At 36.9% G+C, this 17,820-nt stretch overlaps 2 protein-coding genes across 6 annotated transcripts in view; both read right to left on the bottom strand.

The window, feature by feature from the left end:
• The window catches only part of LOC129726880 (peroxisomal acyl-coenzyme A oxidase 3), a 47,702-nt gene extending 30,320 nt beyond the window's left edge, over positions 1–17,382 (bottom strand). The window contains exon 1 of one of the 5 annotated variants that reach the window (XM_055684074.1): positions 17,069–17,382. The gene's annotated coding sequence lies outside the window, so the exon portion shown is untranslated. Of the gene's footprint in view, positions 1–2,256; positions 2,624–3,148; positions 3,356–17,068 lie in introns of those variants that run through there. The other 4 variants (XM_055684075.1, XM_055684071.1, XM_055684073.1 and 1 more) reach the window with 4 other exon arrangements.
• LOC129728326 (zinc finger MYM-type protein 1-like) lies at positions 10,949–12,656 on the bottom strand. Its single transcript, XM_055686763.1, has 2 exons — positions 12,227–12,656; positions 10,949–12,120 (listed from the first exon to the last, which is right to left on the bottom strand). Exons 1-2 carry the CDS (start codon positions 12,654–12,656, stop codon positions 11,024–11,026), a joined length of 1,527 nt encoding a protein of 508 aa, XP_055542738.1. The 3' UTR covers positions 10,949–11,023.
• Positions 17,383–17,820: the final 438 nt, after the last annotated feature.

Genomic DNA, 17,820 nt, shown 5'->3' with positions numbered 1-17,820 from the left:
TACTCATCAAAATGCACATTCCGTCCAAGGTAGAAATAAAATTAATAAAGATGCACAATGAAATAAAATTATAATAGCAGAAAAGTCTATCGAATTGTCACAGCTAAAACCAAACACAAAATTGATTCGCTGCGCAGAAAAAAATATATTTTCCAATGATGGTTGGTTATTTTAATAAAATTAGCATTGAATCAAACTAGTTTTATATTCAAATTGTCAAACATTGAAACCGTGTTTATACGTAGAATCCGTTTATGTAAATAAGCAAAGATTGCTTTGCATTTCAGTGATGCTTTGGTTTATTTTTGCGAAGCGTCCTTTTGGAACAGATGAGAATCTCTATGAATTTCTGATCCGATTTGGTCGGCTGCTGAGACAGTCAGTATGTATTGGAATGGCAGAAAGAGTATTCTAATAACTATTACTTTGAAATAATTCAAGAAAATACTGAATATATAGGTAGATTGAGAATATTCAAAGCCATTTTTCAAAAAAAATATTGATTTTCATTACATTTATCCCAATCGAAAAAGCTAGACAAACAAACGAAACATTATCTTGTTTAGATCATCAGCTCAGTCCAATCGACAGTGTTACTTCTGTAACATGATTCATGAATCGCATGTTTTTTTTTATCAAGATTTTCTTGGCGGCATGGTAGGATAACGCGTCAAACACGACTGAGGACGGGAGCCACGTGGTGGTTTGGTTAGTCGATTCGTCCGCCTTCTGTATGCATCAACGGGCGTCACATGTCCGCCAGTCAGTCAGCCAGTTTTATCACATGAAGCCACATCACCCGCGTTGGAGCCACTTACGTATGCATGCAATTTGAGTAATGTTGTGTCTGTTGAAAACCCAGCCCAGCCCAGCCGTAGTAGAATCCCCTATCTCCAAACAAAACTTACTGCATCAGACGCAGCGATGACATAATGTCGGTAAACAACAGTTTGGTAGACAATCGTGTTCCGAATGCTACATATGAACACTCAACTATTTGCTTTACAGTTGTAACAGTTGTGCTAACATGTGAGGTAGATTTTTAGATCGGTGGACACGTAGACTATCTTTTGCGACACGCAAAATGTTCGTCCTAAAATGATTTCGCTCAACTATTCGCGTGATAATTGATTTAAATCCAGTGGGCCTTATCAGGCGATATTTATATTATTGCGTCCGGTTTGCATTACCGGGAATAGTTTTCACAGATCGATACTGGTATTTCGATTTATTTATTTCGCTTATCTTATCGGCTGTCCGCCCGGTATGTGATTGCATGTTTGTAATGATAATGACACAATCTAAGATTTCCTCGCATATTAGAGATTTTTTTTGTAATGAATAATTAACATTATTTTATTTCGTCACTATGCTTTGTTGGATATTTCCGTCTCACTGATTCCAAATCGTTTAGTTTTTTTTCTCCTTTGTATCCGTATAAATTAATGTTTTATTATATCAAGGAAACGTTCACTTGTTATTAAAAATGATTTCGTTTAATGGCAGTATAAAAACAAATAATAAAGCAGTACTAAAGTTCATCAAAATTGTAGATAAAAATTACCAATACAAGTTATCCATACGAGACACTCTCAAATTTTGCTGGTATAGGACGGTACATTTGGTGAATCCTTAATAATAAGTTGAAATATTGTCATTCAAGCATGACCAATGCATACTCTAGAGGTTATCCGGAATTGTAATCATCTATCAAAAAGATTTCAATTGCTTATTTCGACATGCTAAGAGGTAGGAATTTCACTTTAGAATTTTCTATTAACAAATTCCTAAAAAGATGAAATCTGAGATAATTTAAACCAAACCGGACCCAACAGCGTTCCCACCATTTTTAATTCCTGTGTTTTGCGCATTTTTAATGTTTTTATGCTTCACGCTTGCTAGCAATATGAACTAGACTGAGAAGAAGAAAACACTTGAATCCAACTACATGATCAAGGACAATTCGAGGCCACTAATCTTAACAACCAATGACAAAGAACACTTCGAGAAGTGACATCGATTTCCTTCATTTGATTTTTTTAATAATTGTTTCGAGACCACAACAACAAAACTATAAGCGGCTTCATAATAACGCAAAACTTTCCCTTCATAGTTACAGAATCACATTACATTTTCTTGCATATCAAAAAGTCGACGAAAATTAAATATCACTTGACATTTCATTTTATTTTTAAATGGCCTCTACCTACCGCCGTGTCGTGAGCCATGGGATAGGAGATAAAATTATGTATTTACCTGCAAAATGCGAACACGTTCAGCGTACGAAGGACACTATCAAAATGGATAGAAATAAGCCATTTCAATTTCTCTTCAAGGTTAATTAACACCAGAAACCCTAGAGCACAGCTGATAACCGAAGTAACGAAAAATTATCCAACCGGCAAAAACTAGAACCAATATCATCACTTCTCGAGCAGTGCACACACGCTTTCTTTTACACGTCCATCAGTGAGTGAATCATGAATGAATTTTCTCTGTTTCCGCTGACTGCTAGCTGTTCTGCCTATCCTCGTTGAACGCTATGAACGCAAGTCGGAGAATAAAAAAACACGACTAATCAATTACGAATTTTTGTATGAATAAACACAACGAAAACCCACACTCCCACGATGCTCTCTAGGCTAGGCAGCTAGGCTAGCAGAAGATAGGAAAATTTTGGTCATGCGCCCTGGCAACAGCATTTTCTCGTTCCGCTGGACCTCGATCCCTACCTGTTGGCTTGCTACCCGGAGAGCCTCCGACCTGAGACGATTCGATGCACGGAAGCCTTACGAATTTTTAATCACTCAGCCTCTGCGAATTCACGCTAAAAAAGCAATTATCACATACTCTTGAGTTTTCGCGATTCCTTAAACCCACCGGATCAATTTCTGCACATTCACACACACCCCCAGCAGACGTACGTATGGAGAACACGTTTTGGTTAATTCTTCCCTCAGAAAATTTGTATATTTTCTATCTGGATATTGTCAATCCTATATAAGAGATACTAAAAAGAAGAATAACAGCTTGAGCTTGTGGTTTTTGATAATAACGATGCTTATTTTGCACATAACACGGTAAAACACGTGAATCACAGTAAAACAAACACTATTCATGCCTTTACCGATAAACTGCAAATACCCACCCGGCAATTATTGGTCACTATCAGTTACACTTACTGGAAGCCCACAACAAGTGGAACGAACCCTGCTCTGCTCTGTTCTGCTGTCAAACCACAGCGCACACCACCTACCCGGGAAAGCAACCAGTGTCACGTCTCGCGGGCAAATCTTCACTACAATATCGGACTATTCTAACCACCGACCGTCGACCGACTGACTGCCTTACGAGTGCGCCGAGCGTGGAACGAAAGCTTCTAGATTGGTTTGACAAAACTCCGAACGTGGATACTCGTACAGAAGAGCATACACATACAGGAATTCTATCGCATGGTTCAACGAAGCGTGCTGAGCTGAGCACCTAAACCAATATTCCCCGGACCGCACCATGCAACAGGCGCCGCCACCGTGGGAGGGAAGCCCTCTACGATCTGGGCCATGCAGTTGACGGCGGAGGATTCGGTTTCCATGGTCAGCCAGTGTTGCCGAAAAGCAGCATTATAATTATAATTGGCAGCTGGTTTTGAAAAATCATTATTTGATTAATTATTAATTCGATGTTATGATTAGAATCTAAGAATAATATTGAAATAGTATTCTCGCCCGTAAAAGACATGTAGCAGTTTTGGATTAGGTTGCAGATTCGAGAAAATCCACGAAACAGGTATTTGTACAACAAAATATGGCCTCGAGAAGTTTATGGGTTTTTTTTTAAGCTACTCCACGCGCCGATACCTTGACCACTTGCTCTTGACAAAATAAGTAATTCTTATAATAATAGTTGAAAAAGGTGGTTATAAGACACGACCAAAAGATTAACGTAGAATTACGACAGCCTATCTTATGTGTTTATTTTTCGATTGCGGACAGTACAGCTATTGTAAACGGCAAATAATGCTTCATTTTGTCTTTCATTCTTTGGCGTCGTACACAAATTACGTAACGCTAAAAATTTGTATTTCAGACCCCCTTCCCTCCCCCCCATATGTAACGATAAGTAACGTTCGACATGAATCCCCCCCAAAAAAATACGTAACGCTGATCCGCCTGACCCCCCTCCGAAATTTTCAATTTCGAGCAAACATCACAGTTACTGTTAACTGTCTCTACTACCCCCCCTCCCCCCTACGTAACAATAAGTAACGCTGATTCAAACCCCCTCCCCCCCCTTAATGCGTTACGTAATTTGTGTACGACGCCTTTCATCTACGTGGCTCCTCCTTTTCCAAAAGTTTTTCTCCAAAGTCTGGTATAAAAAGTAGCAAACATAAATTTCAGCTTCATTTCTATTCCAAAGACATAGAAAACTAACGCGGAATCACGTCACTATGTGCTTTTTCGAAGGTGTTCGAAATCATCGTCCATGAAGCGTTGTGTGCTTGTAACTCCCAATAGGGTAGGGCAGCGGTTCTCAACCTTTTTTTGTCCGCGTACCCCTTGGCGATATTTTTCATATCGATTGTACCCCCTGTCTTGGAATGTTCTCGCAGAGTGGGAGAGAGTAGTGGTAGATTATTTTGTAGTAGTCTAGTTCATGTTTCAAATGGAACTTTGGTTTGTTGGATTGCTACAGTCATATTTTGAAAGTAAGATTGAACAACAAATAAAGTATTATAAAGAAAAATTGCTTTGTCCGCCATTACTGATTTATCTTTCGAGTACCCCTTGAAGGTTTCCGAGTACCCCCAGGGGTACGCGTACCCCCAGGGGTACGCGTACCCCAGGTTGAGAACCGCTGGAGTAGGGAATATATTCTAAGCAGCTTAAGGAACCGCCTGTGTATTCAGACGAAATACTCGAAATGTGTTGGGTGAAATTCAAACAGTATTATATCGATTTGTTCTTTATCGTTTTCTTTGTCAGAATCTGTTTTCAGATTGTAAAACTTAGTTAGCAAACTTAAACAATAATCAAATAAAGTTACCAATCAAGGGACACAATTCCAATCACCCCGAACCTATTTTAAGCAGTTTCCATCTGTTTTGCAGGCGTTTTTTTGCAGCACCCGAAGTAGTGGAAGTGGAACAGCTACTGTTTCAAGCTACTGCTACGTACGTAAGCTACTGGGATTCTAAATGCTTGAGCATTTAAATTTTCAATCTTTTGACGGTTCAAGAATTCAAAAAGTTAGAAGAATTTCATTTTGGTTGTGCAGCCCTCATGCTCGAAATAGTTGCCCTAGAAAGATTATAGCTTTTTCGCCATTCCTGTGAATTTGAGTGTCCCTAAAAAGCAAAGCAAAGCCTAGGTGCTACATTCCGTATCGGAACTCGACCTTCTGTTTTTTATACACAGACTTAGGTGTCCCTAGCCATTACCAAAATGCGTCAACTCTTCAACTCTTACTCTTACGTAAAGAGTTCGCATAGTAATTGCTCGCCGGATTCGTCGCATCAACGTTATGTTTACGAGAAAACTCATTTAAATCTTCCAAAAAATGTTAGTGGCTGAGGGCACCAAAATTCACAGGAAGGGCTAAAAACCTATAATCTATTATATTCATTTTTTCTAGTTCGAGCTGTGTGTTGATCAGTGTAATATTTGAAATGTCAAAATACAAAATGAAGGAATGACCAGTATGCCAAAAATGACACAAATGACCAAAATACACAAACTGAAAATTAGTAAAAAAATAGATTGAGAGATACAACAAATATAAAAGTGAGTAAAATATGTCATCAAAATAAAGCAAATAAATGTAATAGATGTAATATATGTGAATGGGAGCTTCGTATTCGCAAGGTTACAGAGTCCGCTTTGATAAGCGGGTGTTCGTTGGTTCAAATCTTAGAATAATCGAGCCATTTGGTTATTAAATAATAATAATAATAATAATAATGATAAGGCCCTCTTAGAATATAGCTAGGATAAAAAGAGGCTCGGTATAGTAGAGCAGTAAGCTTGAAACGAAAGGGTAAACTCTCACACACACAAGCACGAATATAAATGAAAAGCGTATCATTTACTTCTATAGTGAGCAGTTCCACAAACAATGTCCCAGTTTTAATATTTTTATTAAATCGTCATTTTGATTTGGGTGAAACTTTGCACAGACGTTTCTATAGGCAAAAAATGCCATTTTGTGCTACTGGTTTAATTTTTTAGAACACGCCTAATTTTTGAGAAGCTATTGAAAAAATGCTATTTTGGGAAGGTATTGATGATTACAAATATTTTTAGAGCCAAAACGGTTTGTTTAATTGGTGTGACGTCTTCGGAAAAGTTGTAGATGATAACTGTGTCTTTCTGAAAAAATAAACACTCTAAAAAAATTATTTATTTTTTGAAAAATAGTAAGAATAAAAATTAAAAATTATTTTTTTTTAAAAAAGCTCATTTTTTTTAAATCTGATTTTTTTATAAAAACTACAATAGATTACCTAAACAATGAAACTGGTCCGATCATGAAGAAATCAGGAAAACAAAAGTTACAATTTTTTGAAAATATTCTATATATAGCAATCACTTGCAGAACCGAAGATAAAAAAGTGCTCCAAAGGGCCGAATGTCATATATCACTCGACTCGACGCATTTTCTGTATGCATGAGTGTGTGTATCTCCAGATTTTTATTCTCACTCACTTTTCTCAGAGATGGCTGGACCGATTTTCATGAAATTAATTGCAAATAAAAGGTCTAGTTGCCCCATAAGACCATATCAATTTTCATCGTAACCGGATTTTTAGTTTAGAGGTTATGTATCAAAATGTGAAAATTACCAAGCATCATTATCTCAGAAACTACACAACCGATTTTAACAAAATTGGTTATAAATGAACGGGCTACCTGAAATATCCTTAACTTTTGAGTTTCATAAAGATTGAACTTGTGGTTCAAAAGTTATGATAAGAAACGTGTTTTGAAGACTACTTAATCTCACTCATGTTTCTCAGAGATGGATGAACCGATTTTCATAAAATCAGTGTCAATTGGAAGGTCTAGTTGCCCCATAAGATTCTCATTTTGCCTGTTATGATTAAAAATGTGAAATCCAGCTATTAAAAGAAACCTATTCCGAAGAAAACTTAAACTCATTCATTTTTCTCAGAGATGGCTGAACCGATTTTCACAAAACAATGTCAAATAAAAGGTCTAGCTGCCTCACATCATCCTATTGAATTCCATTATAATCGGACTGTAACTACGTCTATAATGTATCAAAATGTGATAATCACGAAACTTCATTATCTCACAAACCACACAACCGATTCAAACAATATTGATATCAAATTAAGGGACTAGTTAAGGGTTAACTAATGAATTTTATAATGATTAGGCATGTGGTTCAAAATTTGTTAAAAGAAACATGTTCCGATGACTTTCCAAATTCAATTGTTTTCCCAAAGATGTCTGAACTAATTTCAACAATCTCAGTGTCAAATGAAAGGTTTGGTTGCCATTTCATTTAATAATAATCGGACTTTCATTTCAACCGTTATGTATTAAATTCTGAAAACAACGAAAGTCTATTAACTCAAAGATTACACGACTTACTTGAACATAACTACGGGCTGTCTCTCAAACGTACAAATAACAAATTTCATAACAATTTTAAACGTGGTTCAAAAGTTAGAAAGAAAATTGATTGATCAAAACATATTGTACTATTTGAACGTTTCCTCTATTGCTCGTGATTACAAATCAAATTTCACATTTTATACTTTAATTATTACTACAGATACAACATCAATATACCTTTATTGGATTGAATTTGGCAATTTGGTTTTCCAGAAACCATAAATCGCAAATTCGGAATTCAAAAGGAAGTATGGAGTTGATTCTTGTTCTCTAAGCATTATCCTGGTTCCTGAAAAACTCACATTGGGTAATGAACTCATTTTCGGCCTCTGGATATTATATTATTCCACATATTCTCATATTAAATGATATTTGGCCTGTTTAGACTGTTGTTCATCAGAGAAAATTTTCCTACTACAAAAAGTTGAATCTAAAATGACCTATAATCTGACCTGTATATGAGTACGGTGGCGTTTTGATTATACCAGGAACAAAAAAAAATTCACATCATATATTTAAAACATATTTATTTCATGTTACTTCCAAAATGTTCGGTATAGTTATGCTTTTGGCAACCAGAAATTCGTTATTTAGAGTGAAAAATAATTTCTGCAGAAATTATCAAGGTGTATTTTTTCCATTAATTGAAGTTTTCATACAAATCTATTCAAACAAATAATAAGTTCGAAAGAGAAAGGATGGCTCTCACCGCTAGGTGGATTAATTTTGGGTTTTTATTTATTTTTTTTCACAGGGTACATTTTTTATGAAAGGACAACATTATTATCTCCAACTTCGCCGGAGACACTATGCCAATCAAACAAATCGTTTTGACTGTAAAAATATTTTTAATACCCCATAGAGTGCTCTATTGGATATTAAAAATATTTCTACAGCCAAAACGGTTCATTTTATTAGCATAGTGTCTTTGGCAAAGTTGTAGGTGATAATTTTGCCCTTCAAAACGACAAATATGCCCCTCGAAAAATTAAATAACATTTTTTTTTTTTTTCAAAAAATCACTTTTTTTCTTGATTATATAATAAATGAGAAAATAATTTTATTTAGAGTGTTTATATTTTTCGAAAAGACAAAATTATTAACTACAACTTTTCCAAAAACGTCACACCGATCAAACAAACCGTTTTGAAACGTAAATGCAAATTCAGCGAAATCAAAAATGGTCGATTCGATTGTTTGCCCGTTTTTTGTGGAGTTGCTCTAGTGATACTGCCAATAATATAAAGTGTGGAGTAGAGAAAACACCTGAGCAATATCACAATGTATCAAATGTCTCAGGTCGCAGTGATGAGTAGTAGTTGAAAAAAACAATGTCAAAAATGTCATGTACGGTAAAAATAGCAGAAACAATTTAAAAATGTTCAAGCATGCAATTTTCAAATCATAACTGTTATAAATTGTTTCTTATTAATCCGTTCCAATTTCAACTTCTTAACTTTTATTCTCTTAAGAATCTTTTTCAATTATATCCTCTACAAAATCTTCTTCAATTTCATCCGCAGCTTCCATTAGTTCTTCCATAAATTGCATTTACTACTGAAGTTTCCGGAGTTTTGCTACCAAGTAGGGAATTGTACTTAGAGTGCTGTAAAAACCTTATACCTCATTAAACATATTTAACGACGCACAGTGTGTTGAACGTATGAGAATGCGGGACAAAAATCAAAACAGCCATTCCAGAAATCTTTTCAAATGGTGTGACACGAAAAATGTTTAGTATCGATGAGAGCTATTATTTGCGTAAACATGTCAAACACGTCAAACACGTAATCGCAAAAATGTCTCAAACGTCATTTTTATGTACAGAGGAGCATAAAATGAAAATTTTCCTAGAATATTATCCATTTCGCGATGAAAGGCTTGAAAAGCACATTCAAATAATTTCTAGGCGACGAAAAAGTGACCTAAACGCCACAATTAGTTTTATTATTAGCTTTATTTTTTATTTTTATTAAATTCCCTATTAATCATGTTTGTATACTGTTTACTGTTGCAAAGCATTTAGATATCATTAATACAGGAATCTGGTATGTGTTTTACAGGTAAATTACGTGTTATACATAAAAAGAGGTATCATTCGAAAACGCGAATTCCGGTTGAAAGAGCAAACTTGAGCAATGGCAATCACTTCTAGAGTTTCAAAGACATTCTAAATAAAAAGAAAAAGTAAAATTCAGAGAGGTACTTTGGGGTATTTTTTTACGATCGATTTGAAATTGAAAAAAGACCTCCCAGTTGGTCTCGAGGTACGATTCTGGCCTAACAAGCCAGTTGTCGTGATTCGAGTCTCGGCTCGGGAGAGACTGTTAGTGTTAGTAGGATCGTAGCGCTGGCCCCGCAATTGTCCTGTACACTAAACAGTCGGCTGCGAAGTCTGTGTAAAACAAACAAAAGATCGAGTTCCGAATCGGAATGTAGCACCAAGGCTTTGCTTTGCTTTAAATTGAAAATGTCTTTTTACTCTAAGCATAAAGAAGCATAACCAAGAAGCCTTTAACTTCCAAATGCGCTACGTTATGTCTCAATAGTAACATCCGAAATGTAGTAGTTGCACGCCTCTTCCGTTGCCATTTTGGTATTATTTTGAAAACATAATGAGTATATCAAAAAATCAATTTGAAAACTAAGGTTTTTTAAAATAATTTGTCACTTGAATAGTTGAAACCACTCCACAGTAGATGCGTTTCATAATCGTATAGAAGAACTTAAGAGGTCAATAATATCACAGTATGTCTTAAATATGTATAAAACATATTAGCATATAGGATTGATTCAATAAGAAATCACCTTTTTAGATTTTTGTCCATGGAACGTTGCACTGTGCGACGTGTGGATAACAGGGATTGTCCAACACCTCAGTGGTGTACAAAAAGTCTTCGTGCGTCTCGCTGATGCTTGTGCACGTCTCCTCCGTATTCGAAAGGAGTAAGATACGAAGTCAAGAGAGCTCCGTAGCAGCAAGGTTACAGAGTCCGCCTTGGTAAGCGGATGGTCGTGAGTTCGAATCTTAGTAGAATCAGGCCATTTGGTTGCCAAAGGACTTTAGCATGGGTTTATTCTCAGGCTTACCACCAAGTTCCTTTCCTTCAATCTAAATTCTACAGTACCTCTGTTGACTCTCCTTCTAACAAAAATAAGTCCCTGTTATAATAAAACTGGTGTGAGTAACGTATGAAAGTTCTCTCCAGGGAATTTTAATTAGGTGATATTGTTAGGAGAAACAGAGGCTCGGTATAGTAGAGTAGTAAGCTTGAAACGCAGAGGCGACGCGTGACCAAGTGGGCCACCTGTTCAATCGACATTTGCAACATTAAAACAACAGTATTGCGATAACAGATTTTAAAAGTTTTATTTATCAACATTTATTTATATAACAAAGGAATCCTTCGGTTTACTTTTAACGCAAACTTGTCGATAATATCGTCGTAAAATAATGGCGTCAGCATCATCTCATGGAGTAAATCTTTCTCCACAGCCATCATCATAATACCAAATAATCGATTCTGGCCCGATTTAGACCGCAAATAATTTTTGATCCGTCGGAGAACCGAAAACGTTCGTTCGATGGACGCCGTTGTATTAGGCAATGTCAGTATCATTCTGGCCAGCCGAAGCGTTTCGGAGAAAGTTTGATGCAGGTTTTGTCCAAGGATAAACGAAATTAAATACAATATATTTATGGGACGATAATTGATACCGTTGCTATCAGTGACCGTTTCGCCAGAAACATCAATTGCATCATTAAGCGTTCTGTAGAAATGATGCTCTGCTTTGAGCTCTTCGATAGAAGCGAGGCAAGCCTTGACGTTACGTAAACATTCTACTACGTCCAATTCTTTTGTTTGCAAAATTTGATACAGAACATCTGTATGTGCAAAAATATTAGCAAAAAGTTTGAGCAAGAATACGGTATTGAATTCAAGCATGAATGCGTGAAGACCTCTGGCTGTAGTACAAGTTTCAGCATCAAAGACACTGTCGCCAAGATAAATCTCACCTAAACATTCATTAATCGCTGCATAATTCGAATCAATTATTTTGATCATACGCGAATTATACGACCATTTGGTCTTGCAAACATTTGGTATGTGGGTCTCCATAAATTGCTTTAATGTCTCGCTGCGTTTAGGTGACTGCGAGAAAAATGCCGCGAGTGATGAGATCGTGTTGAAAAACCTTGCTGATTTCTTGTTATTTGTGCACGAGTGAAGTAGCACCAAATTAAGCACATGTGCGCGGCAGTGGATATATCCAGCTTTTGGAAACCGTTGCTTCACCAATGTTTGCACTCCAGATTTGTCCCCGGACATTACAGCAGCTCCATCATAGCTCTGAGCTACAACTTTGTCACCATCAAGACCAAAATACGCTGCTATTTCATCAACGTGTCCGGCCAACGCAGCGGCGGTTTTGTCACTGCTAACGTCTGCCAATCTAACGAGCCTTTCAACTGGTGTTCCTAAAATTTTAATGAACAAAAAAATGTTTGAGCCTCGTTGAATTGAAAAAAAAAATCAACTATTTGTTAACATATTTGCAAAATATATTTTATGAATATTTCTTACCATCGGGCCGTAAGTAGCGCAGAGTACAAGATAGTTGCGATAACCGAGCCGAATCTGTTGATTCATCCATCATAATGGACACGAACTCAGCATCAAGAACTTCTCTTTTAATTGTTTGAACCATGTAGCTTTCAATGCATTCTATAAGCTCGTTCTGGATTCCTCCCGACGTTCCGCTGAAAACTTTATTATTTATAAAGTCCTGGAATGCTGGATCCCTGGCGGCGATCAACGTGCAGAGGTCTTTATAATTTCCTCTGTTCGTGGAATCGGAACATTCATAATGTCCGTGAAAGGCGAGACCGTGAGTGCCAAGGAAACAGGTGATCTCAATTAAAGTTCGCATACACTTCCGGTTTTTCGTTACTTCTTCGTTATGCTTATTGCGGGTGATCTGCCGGCTATGGTCAAGTGCTTCGTCTATCCTCATTTGCCCGAACATCGATAAGGCAAGTGAATTATTTATGTGATCTTTAGAGCTCGAATGCGTTTTAATTGACGCAGAAAGGTGATTCAGATCACTATATCCTTCCTTGCTCCAAACATTTTTTTCATTGGCGCTACGGAAAAGCAAACATGGCCAGCAGAAAAGTTTATTTAATTTCGCCGATCCACACAGCCATTGCTGGTCATACGATGACACATTAAAGTTGCGGGACATAATTTTCCCCTTCAACTTATACGTGGATTTTAATTGTTCCATAGGTGGATGAGGAACCGGACGTCCAATAACTTTAACTTTTTCTTCCATGGTTCTGGCGGCAAACGGGCGCTTTAGCATTTGCTCAATAATGCAATGATCCATAACGTTGTCCATCTGGAAATCCACGCAAACAATCTCCAGTAGGTATATGGTAGTTTGTGATGATTTATTGAAATATATGAAGTAATTAAACTTTACTCACCACGTATCGTTCCTTAAACGAGATTGAAATTTCACACAAGAAAGCAACAGAAATTTGAAAGATGGAGCAATGGTAGTCTTAGTCGTCACAAACAAATCAAAAGCAACCGTAACGTGAGCAGTCAAACATGTACTATACCATTCTAGTTACCATACTATGGTTCAAGTTATTGAATGAACAACATCGAGAAAAATGGCTTGAATCGAAACCACACATCAACGAAAAAACACCACTACATCTACAATAACCATGAATGAATTTGTTCGATTTTTCATTTGTATCGCACTCAGCGCTGCGCGACACTTTTTTTCTCACGTGAAGAATAATGTCATCAATGAGGAAATACATGAAAACCCTTCGCTGCACTCTCGGCTTTGCATCGACCTGACGCTCGCTTGAGCGTTGAGAGCTGTGTACTCTCGCGGCCTCTCTCAAATTTCAATGAACGAACATCAAAGAATGGTGGGCGTGGGGGTCGGCGTCGGCGGTATCGTTTCCATCGGCTTGGTTCAACATAATTTTTGAACCGCAAATGTCATTTTTACGCAAGGCTGCGCATCAGTAGTGGTGCACGCTTTATGTACATAACTGGCTGCGTACGCTATAGTACTTGAAAATGCAGAGAAGTGTTTGAATGAATGCTAGTTCAGATAAATGATTTGAACAAACGGTAGTCATTACTGCTTATCTCGTTGTGTTGTGTTGTATTACGGGTGAGCTGTGTTGCGGGTGGGTTGAGTAGTGTAGAGTGAGTTTAGCCAGGTTATATTCTTCACGGTGGAGAAATAAATAGAAATTGAAATTGGTGGAAATAAATTGAAAATCAAAAAAATGTTCGAATGTTCGAAATAACATTAAGGTTACAAGAAAACTTAATGATGTCAGATCCATGCTACAAATGAGAAATAATTCGAGTAATTGTTCTGAAATTGTCTACCTGTCCTATGAACAGGTTGAACAGGTGGACGAGACGCCTCTGTTGAAACGGAAAGGTAAAACTTACACACAAGCACGGATATGAATGATGAGCGTACCACTTACTATCAATAGTGATACTGCCAATAATATGAAGTGCGGAGTACAAAAAACACTTGGGCAATATCACAATAGATCTAATCTCTGGTCGCAGGGATGAGCCCACACAGGAAAAAAAAGATACGAAGTAGAAAGAGATTTTCTACCCAGGAGTAAGGATGGAAAATGTCGCATCGCTTAACAATAATTCAAGAATCACGTTGCTCTGTATTACTCTCAAGATAAAATTGAATATGCAACCTTGCTGTAAGGTAATCCTTAATCGGATCCAGGAGAAGATCGACGCTACTCACCGGCGGCAGCAGGCTGTATTCCGTGCTGGCCGATCGGAAACATCTGGGGCGCACTAGAGGAGTTCCAGAGAAGCTGACAGTAAACCAAATCGAGGATTGCCTTGGAATCCTCTAACAATGAAGCACCTAAATTACCTCGACCTAGCCGACGACATTGTCTCGCTGGCACAACGCCGGAACTCGGTAGGCAAACTACGCAAAAACTGCAGATATTTGTTAATCGACAACAAGGAGCTTCATCGTCGAAGTCATCAACGGCCGATAGCGACAGAAATTCGATAGCGTGGGAGTGGATCGGGCACGCCTTGAGGAAAGGAACGAACGAGATCTGTAAAGAAGCACCTAACTGGAATCCGTAAGGACAACGCAGTAGAGGCTCATGGCGGTCAACCTTCTCTAATTTCCTCCCTTCGTTCTGCCAAACCGGCGGACACGGACCAATAACAGGGTGGCGACTACCGGGAAAAACTAGGAGAATCAAGGAATATCCGGGAATTTAACAAGTCATCAGGGAAATTTTCAGAGGCTAAAAATTTTCTTACGGAGTTAGTTCTGAATTGGATACGTTTCAATGCATTCGATGTAGACGTTAACCAGCAACTCTACAACAACACTCAATAATAATTAGGTGGCTTGAAGAAACTATGCACTTGGCTCAGAAAACTAAATATTTGTTCCAGGTAAAAGAATTTTCCTGAAAAGTAATTTTCTAAAAGAACAGCAACCACATGTACAATTTGTACAAACTCTATTGTAAATTAAAGATCGATTAATTTATTAATTAATCATTACGTTCACAGCCAATTAACAGAAGACTCAAAGACTTGCTCAGTAGTTTGAGTATGTTCATAACGCGAAATAAAGTGAGTCCAATTAAAGACGAAATCACACGTGATTGTTATCAAATTTCTATCCCGGATTTTTTACCAGTAGAACTGATTGAAACTAACTTAAATGAGATTAAATTTATCATCAAAATTTTCATATATATAAACAATGGGATCTTAAACATTTTAATTGAAGTTCTTGAGAAATTCTCAGAAATTGTTTCAAAATGAATTTTTCGCCAAATTGTGAAAATAGAAATGCCAAAAATACTCAATTTTTGAAGCCGGATAAGAAACCAGCTAATAAATCTGAAGGTTATTCAAGTGGAACTGCTCTTCTATACATATAAAAAGCATTCGACAGTGTTCAGTATAAAGGTTTGATTGCGAAATTGTTAATTTCTTATTTTTACAGTCAAGATTTCAAAACAATTATTCAACTAATTCAACCAGAATTTCAAATCCGATTGATTTACTTGTCAAAGCAGGTGTGTCTCAAAATAGTAAATTGATAACACTGTTCCTGTGAATTTTGGTGCTCCTAGATGTTTCAGAAATGCCTCAAATTTGCGAGCAATTACTCTGCGGCCTTTTAAGGCACTTCTGCATTTACCAGGGGCACCAACATGAACAGGTTGAAAAGCTATAATATTTCTAGGGTACTTATTTGAGATTTAGGACTACTTTTTTTCACTTTTGTCGACCAGTGTAATTTTTATTTTCAATTTTATCAAACTGGACGTGTTTTTCAACAAAAAATATTTTTGTTCTTAATTCAAGTTAGCAAAAGCGAAGCTAACCCGTTTTAATTACTGGTTGGAATTTCAGGAACCAGTTCAAGTCTGATCCTTTTTAGTTTTGTGATTTAGGTGGTAAAACCTATGATAGTCGTAACTTAAATCAGTTTGAAATAAATTTAAATAGTCAGGGAAAAAAATTGGAATAACAGGAAAATCAAGAAATATCAGGGAATTAATTTTTGGAAATTGAGTCGCCACCCTGAATAAGTAAGTAAGTAAAGTTATATTACGATTTAAGTGTGTTTTACAGAGTTTGAGTGTGTATTCTGCAACTTTCTCGTATGTAAACGTTGTGTCTAGCTGTCATTTAGTACTCTTGAAGTTTTTGTGCTCAAAATTTCAGTTTCGCGTTGAAGGCTGAAAGTTATTTGTTTTAGAATCCTCAAAAAAGCATAAATTTCGATCAACATCCGAAATATCATTATTGAACAACACAAAACTGGCAAAATCTAGCGTAATATTGCTTACATTTTGATCTCATATTCAACAATTACTTTCAATCAAATCCCGGTCAATCCCGTAATCGTTATTAGCAGAGAGATAATGAAAATCGCCCCTTTTTCTTGGAAAATTATCGGTTTAGACATTATGTCATGAGAAAAACAAAGCGTTTAATGTTGAAATTCAATTAACAATTACACAAATTATCAAAGTAATGAAGTCATTGTCAATTGAGGCTGAAAAATAACCTGTTTAATTTTGATTAAGAAACATATTGCTCCCGGTTTGATCCACTATGCTAATAATGCTATTTGCAGTTATACTCATCAATATTTCGCACAATTCAGCTACTGCTATGTGAACGAATGTCAACGGTTAATGTTGTGATATTAACTTAACTATCCGTATGGCAGCCCTGCATGAATCACAACTAACCACTATTAACCATCTACACACATTTATAACATCATATCTTCACATGCACTTTTCCTCTATTTCATCCACCAAAAGACAAAAAAAAAAAACTTTTTCAAACACAAACCTTAGACAAGGTCAGATGACCGGGAAGTGATAAAACTGGTTCCAAACTCAAATTCAGCTTAATTTAACATTCAAAACCACCAGTTCACTCTGTTAGCATTTGTCCGTGCCGTGCTGGTGGAAAAGCGTAGCCCGTCCGTAAAAAGCCGGTTCTTCTTCCGAGTTTATCCTAATGCGAAAAACACGCGGCCAACAACATACGGTCCAATTACTACCAGCGCAGCAGGTATCTTCAACGGACGACAAGCACAACACACACCGAACAAATGATGATATCTCGAGCCGGTAAGCGGCGAATGGACTGGACAGAGCGCACAACTCAAACTAACCGGTCAAAACTAAACCAACACAGTCGGAACCATTGAGTGCGGCGATAGCACCGCTGCCAGCAAGGCGGGTAGAGAAAATCTCTACCTATGAAGTGTATCAGTTGTTTTAAATTATTTTTAATTACATTTGAAATTATAATACGAAAAACTAAACGCAGACTGAAAATCAGTCTATATAGAACTATTATATTTCGACAAAAAATTGTATATCGACGGGGTCAACAATATATGAGATATTTTCATAATAGTTCGAAGGAATGGTTAGCGATTTTCAATTCTTTCTTAAAACTGTAGATCTGGCAGCGTTGCTGTCCGAATAATGGTTTTGCCTGTTGGAACCGATACGCTAAGGAAAAACCAGGAAAAGTACCAGCAATAACAACGATATATGCATAGTTATACATGTTGTGCCAGCCCCGCCGGG

The sequence above is a fragment of the Wyeomyia smithii genome, chromosome 3 (genome assembly GCF_029784165.1).
Source record: "Wyeomyia smithii strain HCP4-BCI-WySm-NY-G18 chromosome 3, ASM2978416v1, whole genome shotgun sequence".
Lineage (NCBI taxonomy): Eukaryota > Metazoa > Arthropoda > Insecta > Diptera > Culicidae > Wyeomyia > Wyeomyia smithii.
The sequence above is the reverse complement of the archived record's forward strand: the minus strand, read 5'-3'. Positions and strand labels throughout refer to the sequence as shown.

Coding starts and splice junctions, on each gene's coding strand:
- LOC129728326 (XM_055686763.1), bottom strand. CDS start 12,656: ATGAGGATAGACGAAGCACTTGACCATAGCCGGCAGATCACCCGCAAT. Junction 12,121..12,226: donor GCGCTACTTACGGCCCGATG/GTAAGAAATATT, acceptor TTAAAATTTTAG/GAACACCAGTTGAAAGGCTC.